Source organism: Lissotriton vulgaris, chromosome 3_2 (assembly GCF_964263255.1).
Source record: "Lissotriton vulgaris chromosome 3_2, aLisVul1.2, whole genome shotgun sequence".
Taxonomy (NCBI): domain Eukaryota; kingdom Metazoa; phylum Chordata; class Amphibia; order Caudata; family Salamandridae; genus Lissotriton; species Lissotriton vulgaris.
This window is the reverse complement of record NC_141690.1, coordinates 132,781,725-132,796,785: the sequence shown is the minus strand read 5'-3', so window position 1 is coordinate 132,796,785 and position 15,061 is coordinate 132,781,725. Positions and strand designations below refer to the sequence as shown.

The following is a 15,061-nucleotide window of genomic DNA, read 5'->3' as shown; positions in this document are numbered from 1 at the left end:
AAAAACCTATGTGTGCGTGCATTCCGTAGATACAGGTGTTGCAATAAACTCCAAGTCATACTTCAACGCCACTAAGTGGCACATTTTGGCACTCTTGCTCTAAGCCATCCAACCTGCACGAGTAACCCATGATCTAATTAAATAGAGGCGCCCTCCCTCGCCCTCATTAGATCACAGGCTGTCATGAAATCAATGGGAAGGCCATCACAGAAAAGGCATTTGCACGTGAAGGGGTCATTTATTACCTGCAGCTGGGGCACTGTAAGACTAGTTAGCCCTGAAACCTAATTGAACGAGCTGCTTTTAACAATCTCCTCACATGGCAATAAAACGTCTGTCCTGCCTCTGTTCCAATAAAGGATAGACGGCAATCCTGCTGATACCAGTTGGACCGGGGATCACTCTCCGCCTGTAATTACTGCATTAGCCATCCGGAAGTCAAGTGTAGCAGAGGAAAATATCCGTTGCAGTGTTTCCCGCCAGTCCGCCTCCCGCGGTTCAAAGGCTGCCACGATTAATGGCCTAATAAACCAATAAGTGCACCAGGGCCGGCCAGCTGGGTGGCTTCAAGTGATTTCAGCCCCGCCATGCATCGACAAGAATGCTATATCTTGTGAATATCTTTATCGATTTGGGCAGTGCTGGTTATTACATTCTCAATCTTCCCGACCAGAGAGCAATTCATGAATATATCTGATCTGCCAAATTCAGTAACGTTTTCTGACTGATATTTACTTTGTGGGTTTTAATGTTGATGTAATACATTGGCAGAGAACAGTGCGGCAGCTCTGAAGCTTACAATGGTATCCTTTTTAGGTCGAGGACTATCGGTTCTGCCGAAGGCAGAAACCGGAAGTCGGAGATTTAATGATTCTTAGAGTGCTGCATTTATCCCTCCCTCTTTTTGCTCTTTCTCCATTGGCTGGCTTCCTAAATGGAGGCCAGCCATTGGAGGAGAGAGCCGTCCCTCCAAAGAAGCCCCGTCTTTTTCGGATTTGGGGGCGTCATTTTTGCTGTTCTTTAGACAGTGACGTCGTCCGTCACTCAGAACAGCAAAATACGCCCCCAATTCCGAAAAAATTTCAAAAGCTTGTGGCCGCCATTTTAAGTCTTCTTGTGATGAGGTAGGCTGCTGTCCTCGTTTCCCGCTGTCTTTTTCCCGCCCCCCCTCCCGCTGTCCGTCTGTTTCCGCCCTCCTCCCGCTGAATCGGTCGGCCGTTGTATTCTTTCCCTGCCGTGGTCTTTTTCCCGCCCCCCTCCCACTGTCAGTGTTTGTTCCCGCCCTCCTCCCGCTGATTAGGTCGGCCGCTGTGCTGTTGTATTCTTTTTCCCACCCCCCCTCCCGCTGTCTGTCTTTCTTCCCGCCCCCCTCCCGCTAAATAAATCATTCAGTGGTAGCCGTCTTTTTTCCCGCCCCCTCCCGCTGGTCCTGTCCCGCCCGCACAGGATCTCATCGCAACTGGTATCTTGAACGCCGACCATAATTGCAGGACGCTGAGGTGTGCGTGTTCAGGACTCGGGAGACGGAGGGAACAGACCGGAGCACTCCCGAGGAACGAGGACGAGCCAAATGAGGAACAAGGACGTGAAGCAGATGAGCTCATCGAGGAGCGAGGACGAGAAGCAGACGAGGCACCCCAATGACGTGCGGAGAGAACCGGTGTTGAGCAGGAGGAGTGGACGGAAGAGTGGTGGTCACTCCCAGAGGACGTTGTAACGCCGCCGTAGCTCAGGAGAATTGCGGCCCCCGTGGTATGTGAAACGGGGCAAGGGTCACAGTAATCCGGGAAGGGGGGGGGGGGCGCGAGTCCGAGGGACTCAAGGGGCATGGGCAGCTGGAGTGCTAATCTCTCGTACCTATTCCCTCATTTCCCGCTCACAGCCTTCGTTATTCACTTTTGTACCACACCCTAAGTCTTGTAACCGCGGTTACATAATCACTGTTTTTGGGGGAAAGTATATGCAATAGAACAGAGCCCAATGGGGGACTTTCCAATCTGCACCTCACACTAGTTTATTTTTTTTGTAAATTGTCCTGCGCACAATTACTGCGGGGAAAAATAAATGCACTTTAGCACTGGTCAGCAGAGTCCTATGGCCAACAAAAAGAATCCGTAAAAAGAGACGGCAAGCAGGCAAAACGGTCGGGGGAGGACACCCTAAGGCTGACAGATCTAACACTCTAATATAACACTGTCACTGTCCTTCAAACTAAGGTCATTATTAGGTCACAGGATCTTCCTGTATATTTAATTTTGTGGGCCCACATTGTACAAACTAAGTTTTTGTTCAAATGTATGCAACTTTGTTTTTCATGCTGCAACTCTATCTTAATCTGGTGCCTCAAAAGCCCCGGTGAGCTTATCATTGCCTATTCTACTGCTCGGGACCCAAGGACTCCACGCGACGCGACTAGACACTGTAAAACAATGGACGACCGCAGCGCAGTTATATGATGTCTGGTGGATGGGTTAGCCGGTGAAGATAGAATACTCTTACTATGTTATTGGTAGAAGGGGTGTGCAGTTCCACAAGGTAAGAAATGTGAGAGGGATTAGAGATCCAGGGAGAGGAATGTGCTCCAATAGGAACACGGGCCCTCACAAACCGGATGTGCATTATGCTTCATCATTGGGCTAGCTCCTCATCATGCCGGCGCTGCAATGCCCACTAAGGGGGGCTTTGCCAGAAATATTTTTCTCAGCCATCTGGTGAAGTGGGGGTATGTGGTCTCGAGTGTTGTTTGTAGAGTCACTTTTGCATGACTGATCACCATTACACAAATTGAATTCAGTCACAATGTAGTGAAGTTTTTTTCCTGAGGTCCTGAAGAATGGCCCACATGATCACTACTGACATATACAAGGCGAAAAACATGGTGAGCGTGTTTTAGATCAATTTATTCACCATGCTAACTAGGGCCATTATTTTCTTGATTAGCACTTCACTTTTAATTAGGTGAATGAGCTCAATCTTAGTCTGACCCTCTGAACTGCCATTTCTAACCTTGTCTTCAAAGAAATGTTGCTGGATCGCACCAGGACACGACACCTCTGGGTGCCCAGACACCTGCCGCCCCCTCCCGCTGTCCGTGTCCCGCCCGGTTCCCGCCGTCTTTTTTCCCGCCCCCCTCCCGCTGTCTGTGTCCTGCCCGCACAGGATCTCAGCATCGCAACTGGTATCTTGAATGCAGAGTGCTGCTGCAACTCGGGAATGTGTCGTAACAAGGTACACTTGGAGCTGAAAGTGCACAGGGCTGACTGGCATGGAAATGTACCCGTAGATAACGTGCTCACTAAAATACTGCTTTCATAATTGCAGGACCACATTTGCTGGAAATTGCACTGGGTCTGAGGTGACCGAGAACAAGCTGATTACATTTCAGTGGGCTGCCAATGGACGTGGCGCTGGAGAAACAGGACGTGCCCGGATGAAGCTGGTAAGTGGTGGTTGAAGGTGTTTAAATTCTCGTGTCAGTTTGTTTTCCTCACTAGATTGATATGGTTATTTTGTTGATGAAAGGGATGTAATTTTACTTAATCGTTTTTAGCCAAGTCACACTATCAGAAGTACACGTTTATCACCAGAGAGCTTTGCATGAAACTTCATAAATCGCTCGAGGGCATGTGCTGCGTGCTAGCCCCTGCCCTAGTTAAACGACTTCTCAGGCAGGATTCCTTTGTGTTTCTTAGAGGGTGCCCGGCATGTAGTACTGTTAGTGTGTACTGCATAATAGTAGCACGCGATGGGTCTGCGCCGAGATCGATATCATGATGATCACATAGTTCAGCAGATGAACAGTGGTGAATAAGAGCTCTTGTCTTTCGCTCCTATCTGATGTATGCAATCGTTTTTTGGTACTTTGGGGTCACCTGTTCAAAATGCCCGCTTATTGTCTTCTTTCCTCAAATGCTTAGGTGGCAAAAGCAAGAAACCTAATATGAACATTCAGACTATCCCAAAACAATTTATAGCACACTAAACTTAACCTGAAAATTGCAAGATGCGATATATATTATTATGACATCGTTCACTAAATTCCAAGAAATGGAAGAAGGGATGTACAGCGGCTTCAATTGAAAGGTTTAACAAAAAATGCTTTAGTAAGTATTGGAGTATTTCATAAAGAGAAAAAAAAAGCTTTTTAAATGAGAAGATATGTAACTCATTATTGAATAACCTTCAAACGATGTTAAAAGCTCAGAACGCACCAACTCATCCATCTGGGCCCTGGATATCCCCAAGGGAAATAACCTTTTTATTTTATAATAAAATGGAAGAAAATTGTGGTGTCCTTGGAATGCCATTTTTTGCTTGCTCTTTGAAGCTCTCTGGTATTTTTTATCCGGTGTTGCCCCTCTCTGCTTTTGCCAGCATGTTAAAAGTCGAGTCGAGTGGTTGTTTTGGTGAACTGTGATCAGGATTTCAGCGCTTCAAATCCCAGTCCGGGCCTCTGTTTCCCCTTAAAGCCCCTCTAACTAGCTTGGGCCTTGCCTGTTCGCTCTGGTGCCCTGGTCCTTCCTCACCTCCTGTTTGGGGTTTTGGGAATGTGTTTGGAGATCACTTTACAAAAGGCGCTGCAGCCTCTGAGGGATCCCTCTAACCCAAGGCCTGCTCCCAAGTGACAGCAGGCTCTCTCGATGGAGACAGGCCAAAGCAAGCCCACCAACTCCCAGGGGTGCTCCCCTCCCGCTGTCCGTGTCTTTTTCCCGCCCCCTCCCGCTGATGAGGTCGCTCTCGTTTCTCTTGAGCCTGGAGAGTTTTGCGGTGTATCAGGAAACTGTTGCCTTTTATGCCAGGTCCATCATGGGCAGTTGAACGAGCGCTAATGAGCCTTGGATAGATTGTTCTTGTTTCTCCTGACAGCTTATGCGTGCTGATCAGCGGCATGAGAGGTAAGTTCTGGTCTTGGGGTGGGAGGTATTTGTAGCATGCTTGTTTGTTGCTTATTGTTAGCATGCATTCCACATCACTCTCAAACACACTACCTCACAACTTTACTCTTTATCTCACTAGCTCACTCTCTCTCTCTCTCTCTCTATCTCACTACCTCACTATCTATTTCTATCTCACTATCTCACTCTCACTATATCACGACTCACTCCCTCAAAAAATCACTACATCACTCTCTCACTAACTCACTCTCTATCTCACTACCTCACAACTTCACTCTCTCTAACTCACTACCTCACTCTCTCTCTATCTCACTACCTCACTCTCTCTCTTTCTATCTCACTAAGTCACTTTCACTCTCTCTTTCACTACCTCACTCTCTATCTCACTACCTCACAAACTCACTCACTGTTTCTATCTCACTACCTCAGAACATCCCTCTCTCTCACTACCTCACTCTCTGTCTCTCACTACCTCACTCTCTATCTACCTCTCTCTCACTACATAACTCTATCTCACTATCTCACAACTTCTCTCTCTCTAACTCACTACCTCAATCACTCTCTAGCTCACTACCTCACTCTTTCTCACTAACTCACTTTCACTCTCTTTCACTACCTCTCTCTATCTCACTACATCACAACATCACTCTATGCTTATATCTCACTACCTCACAACATCCCTCTCCCTCACTACCTCACTCTTTCACTACCTCACTCTCTATCTCACTACCTCACTCTATCTACTTCACTCTCTCCCACTACCTCACTCTCTCTCTATTTCAATACCTCACTCTCTCTCTCACTACCTCACTCTCTCTCTCTCTGCTAATGCAATAGGTATCACATATGCAAAAAAAAGCTAATACCAATTGAAATGACAATGCCATTTATTTAGGGATACAAAAAAGATTAAAAAAAATAATGAGCAATACCAATAGCTCTACCTATAATATTGCCGAGACCATTGCATTGTAAATGCTTATTCTATCGGCTATAAGGCAGACCTTTTCAAGGCACAAAGACAAAGGGGGTGTTTGCTTGCTTTCTTATTACCATGCACTTCTCACCTGGTCCAATGGCGGCGAAGTTATTCTCATGCAAAGCTGCACTTATTAGCCTTTTTATATTTGAATGCTGTTTAGAGACTCCAATGGTTCACAACCTTCAACCTCAATTGTTTATGCCCCAACAGAGAAAAACTTTAACAACCATGAGAATAGGCAAAAACAAGTTGCCAGCATTGCAAGAACAAAGGAAAAATTAGGAACTCTTATTGTACATACATTTTTTTATATGGTCGTTCTGTTGGAAATAATGCCTTCTTGGTCATATATAAGGTCACAAAAATGATTCTGGCACTTTATTACAACTTTTCAGCATGCTGCACGGCAGCCACACTTCTCTACAGCACAGCTTAAACACATTGGCAAAGTCAATAGCTCTGCCTAAACACTTATAAGGACCCAAAGGCGAGACCTATTGGCTATGCCAATGCTGGTTATATCCTGCCATGTTTTGACCAATGTTAAAACAGTTTTCTTCTAGATTTACTAGAAGGTTCATGGAGCGTACCCTTGACCTCCTCCACATTTTTACCTGTGTTACTGGCATGATGTGCTTTAAATTATCATTTACCTCCAAGGTCCTCATTAGGAGTGGTCTGAAGACTGACAAGCTTATTGTACCTCATGAATTCGCCACAGCAGGGGGCTGAATAACCAGCATATATTAAATGTTTTTGAGGAATAAAATGCAGATTGTGTGCACTGCAACTGTTCCAGTATTTACAGTGCATTTTTTTCCCTGTTACATTTCAGTAGGTCAGATCTGCCTGACTAACAGTTTATGCTAACTTTGTTGCACACAGGATTAACTGGGTGTGAGAGGGTCACATCACTTTCAGTTCCAATCCCTGCACAAACAGTTGTTTGCACAGGGGTCAGAATTATCCACAACATTTGTAACAAAGGTATACGGTATACAATATTTTTTTTGTGGTAAAGTGCCCAAACATTATTGCTTTCATATACTGTAAAATGGACCATATGCAACTAATACCCCAAAAACAATCAAGAGGGAAGGAGCCAGCCATCTTGCAGAGTACTCTACATCAACAATGGCACAATGTCTGTAAATGTACACCCAAAACACTGATGATTACTGTAAATGTGGGAGTAATGGTCTCATTCCCATACTAATTTGTCTTCCGGACCTTTCAGAGAAAGTCAGATGAATACGTTTTTAACCACCAGTGCAATCCTGCCTCCAGGTCAAAGGAATACCCAATCCAAAATGAAAAGCTTGAATCCAGATAAAGCTTTCATAAAGCTCGACCCAAGGTCTTTTAATTGTACCAAATATATTGGTGGGATGGGGAATCAAGACGACGGTGAGGACACTGGCAAAGTTAGGTACCAAAAAGTCGCTTTTTAGGTTGCTAGGCATTTAATCATCAATATTATAGTTCAGTAAATAGTGCAAAGTCCTAACTTTAGGCATATGAGGGTTAATCTAAAACACCATAAGACACAATGAGTTTAATATACCATGAATCGGAGGAGCACTTTACACAGGAGAATATGGTCCAATTACAATATCAAACACAGAAAACACAAAGAAATGATCTGCCCAAATCAACCATACATTTTCGATAGTAAGAATAGTTGAACTGTTGAATAACTCACTTTTCTCTTCCTTCGCCAACAGCAGCAATTCTTTTGCTATCCTCCGTCCAAGCAATGTCTTTAATTTTGCCAGCAAAAGGTTGATATTCATATTTCAGCAGATGTTCCTTCTGTGTAGTATCCCAGATTCTAAGCTTCCCGGAGAGATCTGTAAAGACATAAGAATGCATGTGCATATGACTCTCTATAATCGCATTACTTGTTTTACAGCAAGCCAAGTACATGGCTGTGTGGCCATATCAGACTGTTTAGCTTCGAACATAAATAGTATGTTAGATATTAAAAAAGAAAAGCATATGGGCTGGCTAAAAACTATGTACATAAGGGAGCCCACCTGGCCTTAACTGATCACTGTATCTCACAATAACAGTTATGAGTTAAAGGTTGGTTTGGACCAATAAACCTACAGTTGTTAGTCAGAGCATGTGGCCTGGCTTTGCTCTCAACAATGCAGATTCCTGAACCTGGTTGCTATGCTAGCAGAATTGAAATTTGCCTAGCGGATGTAACGGTAAGTTTCAATTCTATTAACACCTTCAGCGCGGCGCGAATTCTCGCGCTGTGCTGAAGGTTCTAATGAGCCAACGGGCTCATGACGGAACGGTTCCGTCATGACCACAGGCCAACAGATGCTCAGGGCGGAACCGTTCCGTCATCAGCATCGAAGGCGTTAAGGACACGGAGGTGAGTATTATGCTTTCTATTCTTCACTGTTTTATTACATCCAAAACTCACAGCAGCCTCAGAAAGCATTTAGTAAAGTCATAAACAAAAGTCCATGAGACATCAGGTAAAAACTACAATTTCCATGAGTACATCAGAATAAACCATAACCTAGTCCTTCCACTCTTTCCATGGAGGCTAGATAAGCAGTCTCTCTTCACTGTTCTCTCTCTTTCTTCGCGCAGATTACGCTCACTGTTCATTGGTCCTGTTTGAAACCATCATTGCCCGACAAAAAAATATGACAGCATAAGCGTTGTAAAAGAAACCACACTGGCAGCAAATGATCATCATCAAGCATGAAAAAACCAGCATTGCAAGAAAACTAACATTGATCTATAGTCAGTTCAAAACCCAATTTCTTACTATCATACGGGTGGGTTCTTCCCTGAAGAAGTCCTGGGCGGGATATTCCGCGCCTCAGTGTCCTTAATAGAATTGAAACTTACCGTTACATCCGCTAGGCAAATTTCGATTCTATGGCAGGACCAGAGGCTCAGATTATGCTAGTTCAAAGCTTACTCACCAACAACTGAGCTATATCCAACACTGGTAAAGTAAAACCACTTAAAGGTGGAGTAAGAGGGCCAATCCGCAGCGCGCATTAAATCCTCTAAACGAGCCCCTGCTGAAAACGCCTTGGAGGCCATGGCTCCCCTGGCTGAATGGGCTCTAAACTTCTTAGTATCAATGCCCGCTTCTTGCATGACCCAACGCACCCATCTCGCAATAGTGGGGGAGGAGACTGCTTTGTGTGGCTTTCGCAAGGCAATTAGCAATTTTCTCGCCCGGAGGGCAAAGTTCCAGAGTCACTTCTTCATAGGCTTTCAGACATTGCACTACGCACAACTTGGGGGCATCCACAAAAGATGGATACGAGATAGTTCTGGACGTAGATTTCGTGCGACGCCCCACCGTAAAGGTACCCCATCCGGGGAGAAAACTCTCGCCGAGACATCCAAGGTACGGATATCCGACACTCTACGGCAGGATACCCAACATAAAAGCATTGCAAATTTCGCTGAAAGCTCCTTCAAAGACAAATATCTATTAGGTTGCCAGGACAAGAAGAGATTAAGGACCACATTGACGTCCCAGAGGACTGAAAACCGAGGTTCTGGAGGTAATGAAAGACGAATACCTCGTAAGAGCCTGTTCCCCCACCATTGCTCCATCAACCAGATGATGGCCCGCTGAAATCGCTGATCGCAGCGCATTGATAGTCCTGTACACTAGGCATTTGGTAGCCAATTCTGCTAGAAAATTCAGAATAGGAACGACTCCCACAACCAAGGGATCCAAGTCCCTTCAAAGACACCAACGCATCCACTTAGTCCAAGCGGATTTGTAGCGCTTCGCCGTACTGCTCGCCCAGGCCTTGGACAAGTCGCCTTGATAAAAATGATTGCACTCCCAAAGTTCTCATACCTGTTCCATAATATACCAATCCCGCTCACCAACAAGTTTTTTAGCACTCTACAGTCACACTTAATCAAGTTGGTATGGGGCAACAGGACTCCCAGGGTGAAATGGCAAGTGATACGCTCCCCTGTGGCCGGGGAGGGTATGGAGTCCCTGATCTTCACTTCTACTTTTTAGCTGCACTATGCAGTTTCGCACATACATGGTACCACCCGGATGTAAGGGTTACCTGCCTGCGCCCTGAATCAGACTTTGTCTTACCTAACACACTGGCCACTGTTTTACCAGCTGGTATCCCTAGGGACCCCTAAGACTCCTAAGACCAGTTTCCACTACCAGCTGGGCATGGCTTAAGCTGAGCCGTATCACCCACAGATAAACATTGTACTCCTCCTCCCTTCCACTCTCTAATGCTAATTGATTACCTATAACTGGCGAATAGCTGGTGCAAAGGACCTGCATTAAATTTAACATCATCACGATGGGGGAATCTCTTTCCTGCGGGCCACGTTTTTGACCTGAAGGATATGTCTACCTTTTCGGAAGCCACATTTATGGACAGGTTCATTCTGGCCAGACTACGCTCTGCCCTGCAGTCCCGGCTTTCTGACTACCCACTAGAACCTCTCGTTTCCCCACCCCTCACATTGGTGATAGATAGCAGCAAAGGGCTCCATCTTATATCTCAATTGTATAGGGCGTGCTCTGACCTGGTCCCAGTGGACGATGAAAGAATACGCAATGCATGGGAATCAGACTTAGGCAACCCAATCACTGACGAGCAATGGACGGCTTGCTGCAAGGTTACTAGAACAGTGTCTCTAAACAGCAGACAAACTGATACACTTCAAGTTTTTACGTAGAATTTATGTTACACCTGCCCGAACACACAGGATAGATCCCTCCAGAACGCATTGCTGCCAGCGTGGTCAGGCTCCGCAAGCTGACTTTTCTCATCTTGCCTGGTCTTGCCCGCGAATTCACAGCTTTTGGGTAGAAGTTCACAAACTTCTAAGCAAAATGATTCAGGTCCCGATGGAGCCTTTACCCGAGATAGCACTCCTGGGATATGTAGTACACATCCCCCAGAAAGTTCGCAGATTTGCTGCCATCTCCCTACTCCTGGCTAAAAGAGAAGTCCCAATTTTTTGGGTTAGCAAGAGGGCCCTGACGACTAATGGATGGATCCAAAGCTTAGCGAGCTGCTCCATGAAGAGTGACTTTTATACCGGTACTATCCCACCCTCCTCCAGACCTAAAGACATTTGAGGCCCATTCCGAGCTTTCCTTGCACTACAGCAGCAAGATTCCCTCCCACGCAACGGGAGCAGGGTTTAGTGCGCTACAGTCAGTGTGTCTGAACATATCCTACAGGAGTATAATAAACGGATCTGAAGTTGCTTCTTGTATATGTGGACTGATGGAAAACAGGAAGGGATCCCTTGGATCGATACATTCTAAAACCCCAGCAAGTGGTACGTCATTGTATCAGCTGTGATATTGTTAACGCTTGGTTGTCCTACTGTGCCTTAAAGACTATGCCAGAATGGCTATGTCGAGAATGTACCCTATATGTATTGCAATTGAACTCTGTGCTCTGCTCTACTTTTCGCAAAATGCTAAAAAAAAAATAATAATTAAATTCCATTCTGGGTGACACATGCATGGTTTCCAATGCTTTCAGAACTCCCATGTGAAATACCATTTTATCTTCCTTTAATGGAGTATCTTTTGAGAGATGTAGATGGAGAGGAACATCCGCTAGTTCAGACAAGGGCTTTGAACCTTCTGGTCTGGAAAGTATCAGATCTTCCAGCATGTCAGGACATTCGGGAAAGGCTGAGGAGTTACTTGAGGAGTTTTGGGCATCAGTAACTTGGTGTAGATATAAAGGAATTAGGAAATTATGGGTACCCTGGTGAAGTAAAGGGATTTGGATCCAGTGGAGGCACCTGTAGTGGATGTAGTTAAATTTCTGGTGGAACAATAGGATGAGGGCCTTACTTATACAACAGATTGCTACAGATCGGCAAGCACTGCTGGTGCAGTCAAGTTAAGGGTAAGGCAGTAGGGACAAATGTGTTGGATTTTAAGGTTCTTAAAAGCATCAGATTGCAGATGACCAAGATATTATGAGAGCGGTTGATTGGTTGAATGCTTCTGTATTTGCTAAACATTATTGCAAGCCAATCAATCACATGGCAAAAGTGGTGTTAGAGGGCTACCAACATGAATAATGATAGCGTCCGGTCTTGTAATTAAATAGCGATTCTCCGAATTACTCCCATTAACCGGCGAGGGCGGGATAATGGTAGCCTACGTGTCTTTAACGAAATTCATATTCTCTAGGCACTTTATTCAGAGAATCGCCATTTACTTATACAGTGAATTTCCTAGTACACGCCAAAACAAATACAATAAACTCTCTCCTTCAACTACAAAATGCCATCATATTAAAAGCCAACAAATGAATGGGAATAAAGCCAAGCATTGATTAGCAATGGGTTGGCTGTATGGCACAATAAATTGACAATAGCTGTAGAGTCTGTGCTTTCTAGTAGTCGAGACCTAAACACAGGAAGTCAAAATCAGAAAAGGGGGTGTGAACAAAAAATAAAATAGAATTATATAATTCTGTGAATTCCCTTTTATCTAACATCCAGCTTTTATGACACACTTGCAGTGTCAGAGAGTTCAATTCTGCAGAGCCTATTAACAGTAAAGCATATTACTATCAGAGACTAAAGAGCAAACATGAGGTACATCTAAATAATGAAGGTCAGACACGCCTTACGAATATAATGAGGGAACTACTGGGAATCATGGCTTTCCCTGCAGAGACGGATGGTTCTAGATTCTGTTTTACCTCCCATTCAGAACGGCTATAATGAAGTGGACTCTTGGTATACTGACTAAGGGGGGAGCCAAGGTAGCACATTCAGGTTCTTCTGAAATTGCAGGGTTTTTTTTTGTTGTTTTTTTTACATACGACACCCATTTTGGTAAGAGACAGGGCTCCAGCCTGTGTAACGACAATCAGGATGTGAAGGTTCGTAAAAGATTCCATCATTAGCACACTTTCTTTTCCTCCAGAATAGGTGACAACCAAGGTCAAATGGTAGTCTTTTCAAATAAACGTCTTGCTATCTGGCAGAATCAAGGTCTCACAACCCATCAAAACTGCATCAAGATTAAAAGGTAGCAACAAAGATTTACCAGGACCGGCACTCCATTTGAATCAAAATAAAATTAATTCCATTTCATGCGTTTATGAATCCAATGATTAATCAATTGTATCTTGCAATTAGCTAATATACTTTGTGTACGGGTGGCTAACGATAATTCTATGGTAGGTTATGCATCAACTACAGTCATTTATTGAGAAGGCCTGCAATTACCCCTTCCTGACTGCAAAATACAATTCCCCTAGTAACCCCAGAAAGGATGCCTTGGCCAGAAGGGGCAGGAACAAAATACTCACATACTCAAAGTCATAGTTACAGAGAAATTACTTAACTAAATTACGTATGAATTCTATTGGGTTTCCGTTTTAGAGAAGATGCATAGGTGACAGCAGAATCTCCCACCTCATCTGATGGAGAAGAAATGCAGTTTGTTAAAAGGAAAGATAGGTGCAGCTAATGACGTAAAATGATCCTTATGCAGACTATGATCGGCAACTACAAAGTGCTATGTCAAGGGGAAGGCTATGTAACAGTGTTATTAATTGCTAAGTGTTAAAAATCATTTCTGTGCACAATGAAAAGTGAATTTTCAGCCCATAGAACCACATCTCCTCTAACTCTGCGGACAGTAGTGGGCAATATCACTGAATAATTAAATACACATTAGATTCCCATGTGGCAACTTTACAACGGCTCACTTTAGAAGATACTTGTTAGTGCATGTACTGGTGTGGCTGTCTAAGGAACAACAGTGAACCAGAGTTCTGAAAAGCTGGACGACGTTTCTACTTGGGAGGAATTTAAAAATACTATGAGCTGTATCTGCAAACAATGCAATTTGAGAACTGGTGCCCTCTTGCGGACAGTTTCCCCCTTCCTCCCTGGATTGCTAGGTTCCTCCTAGAGTCATTTGGTTTATTGATCAATCAGGTGACTTGTAGAGCGCAACTACTCACCGGTAAGGGTCTCAAGGCGCTAAGGGGGGGTGGGAGGGTGGCTGCTGGTCCGTCGAAAGCGATGTGGTTCAGTCGAAGAGCCAGGTCTTGCGGTCCTTCCTCAATTGAGGCAGTGACTGATGGCCTTAGGGAGAGGGGGGGGGGGGGGGGGGGGGACAGGAGGGGGGGGGGGAACAGGAGGGGGGAGGGGGAGATGAGGGGGGAACAGGAGGGGGGAGAGGAGAGGGGTGAGGGGGGAGAGGGGAGGAGGGGGTGTTCCAGGTCTTTGCTGCGCAGTTGGAGAAGGCTCCTCCTCTGGCCATGGTCTTGCAGATATGTGGATGGCAATTAAGGTTAGTTGGACGGTGGGCTCTGATGGGTGTGTGGCATGTGAGGCAGTGGTTAAGGTACGCAGGTCCCACATTATGTAGAGCTTTGTAGGCGTGCGAGGAGCTTGAAGGCGATTCTTTTGCAGACTGGGAGCCAGAGGAGGTCTCAGGGGCCCGGTGATGTGGCGATGGATGTTGAGGATATGTCTGGCAGAGGCGTTCTGAATATTCTGTAGTTTCTTGGGAGTTTCTGGGTGATGCCGGTGTAGTGTACGTTGCCGCAGTAGATTCTGCTGCTGAGTGCACAGGTGACCGTCTTTCCGACTCAGTGGGGATCCACTGGACGATTTATCAGGGCAGGCGTAGCATGTGGAAATAGGATGAGACCACGCCGATTTGGCAGCTTATGGTGAAAGAGTCCAGGATGATGCAGAGGTTTTGTGCGTAGTCTATGGATGTCAGGGTTCCAAGTGCTGCGAGCCACCAGGAGCCGTCCCAGGTGGAGGGGCCCCTAATGAGAACTTTGGTCTTCTCTTACTTGAGCTTGAGGCAGCTGTTCTTCATCGAGGTGGCAACAGCCATCATCCAGTCGTGGAATTTGTTCTTGGCGACTGTGGGTTTGTTGGTGAGGGACAGAATCAGCTCGGAGACTATGTTGAGTCAGTGTTTCCAGGCGATGGCTGCGAGCTGCGCCATGTAGATGTTGAAGAGAGTTGGGCTCAGGGAGGACTCCTGAGGTACTCCTCAGTGGGTAGCTGTGGCTTCAGAGTAAAACGGTGGTAGTCTGACTCTCTGTGTTTGGCCGGGGAGTAAGAAGCAGATACATTCAAGGACTTGTCACGGATGCCGGCGTCAAGGAGTCTTGTGCATAGGGTGCGGTGAGAGACT

At 45.4% G+C, this 15,061-nt stretch overlaps 1 protein-coding gene and 1 non-coding gene across 2 annotated transcripts in view; one reads left to right on the top strand and one right to left on the bottom strand.

Annotated features, from left to right (window-relative positions):
* The window catches only part of WDR1 (WD repeat domain 1), a 277,783-nt gene that overhangs the window by 204,708 nt on the left and 58,014 nt on the right, over positions 1-15,061 (bottom strand). The window contains exon 4 of the mRNA XM_086964091.1: positions 7,580-7,727. Within this exon, the coding sequence (XP_086820217.1) occupies positions 7,580-7,727 (148 nt within the window). The remainder of the gene's footprint in view (positions 1-7,579; positions 7,728-15,061) is intronic.
* LOC147725417 (small nucleolar RNA snR60/Z15/Z230/Z193/J17) lies at positions 3,763-3,846 on the top strand. Its single transcript, XR_015309851.1, has one exon. It is a non-coding gene; the product is annotated as a small nucleolar RNA snR60/Z15/Z230/Z193/J17 (small nucleolar RNA).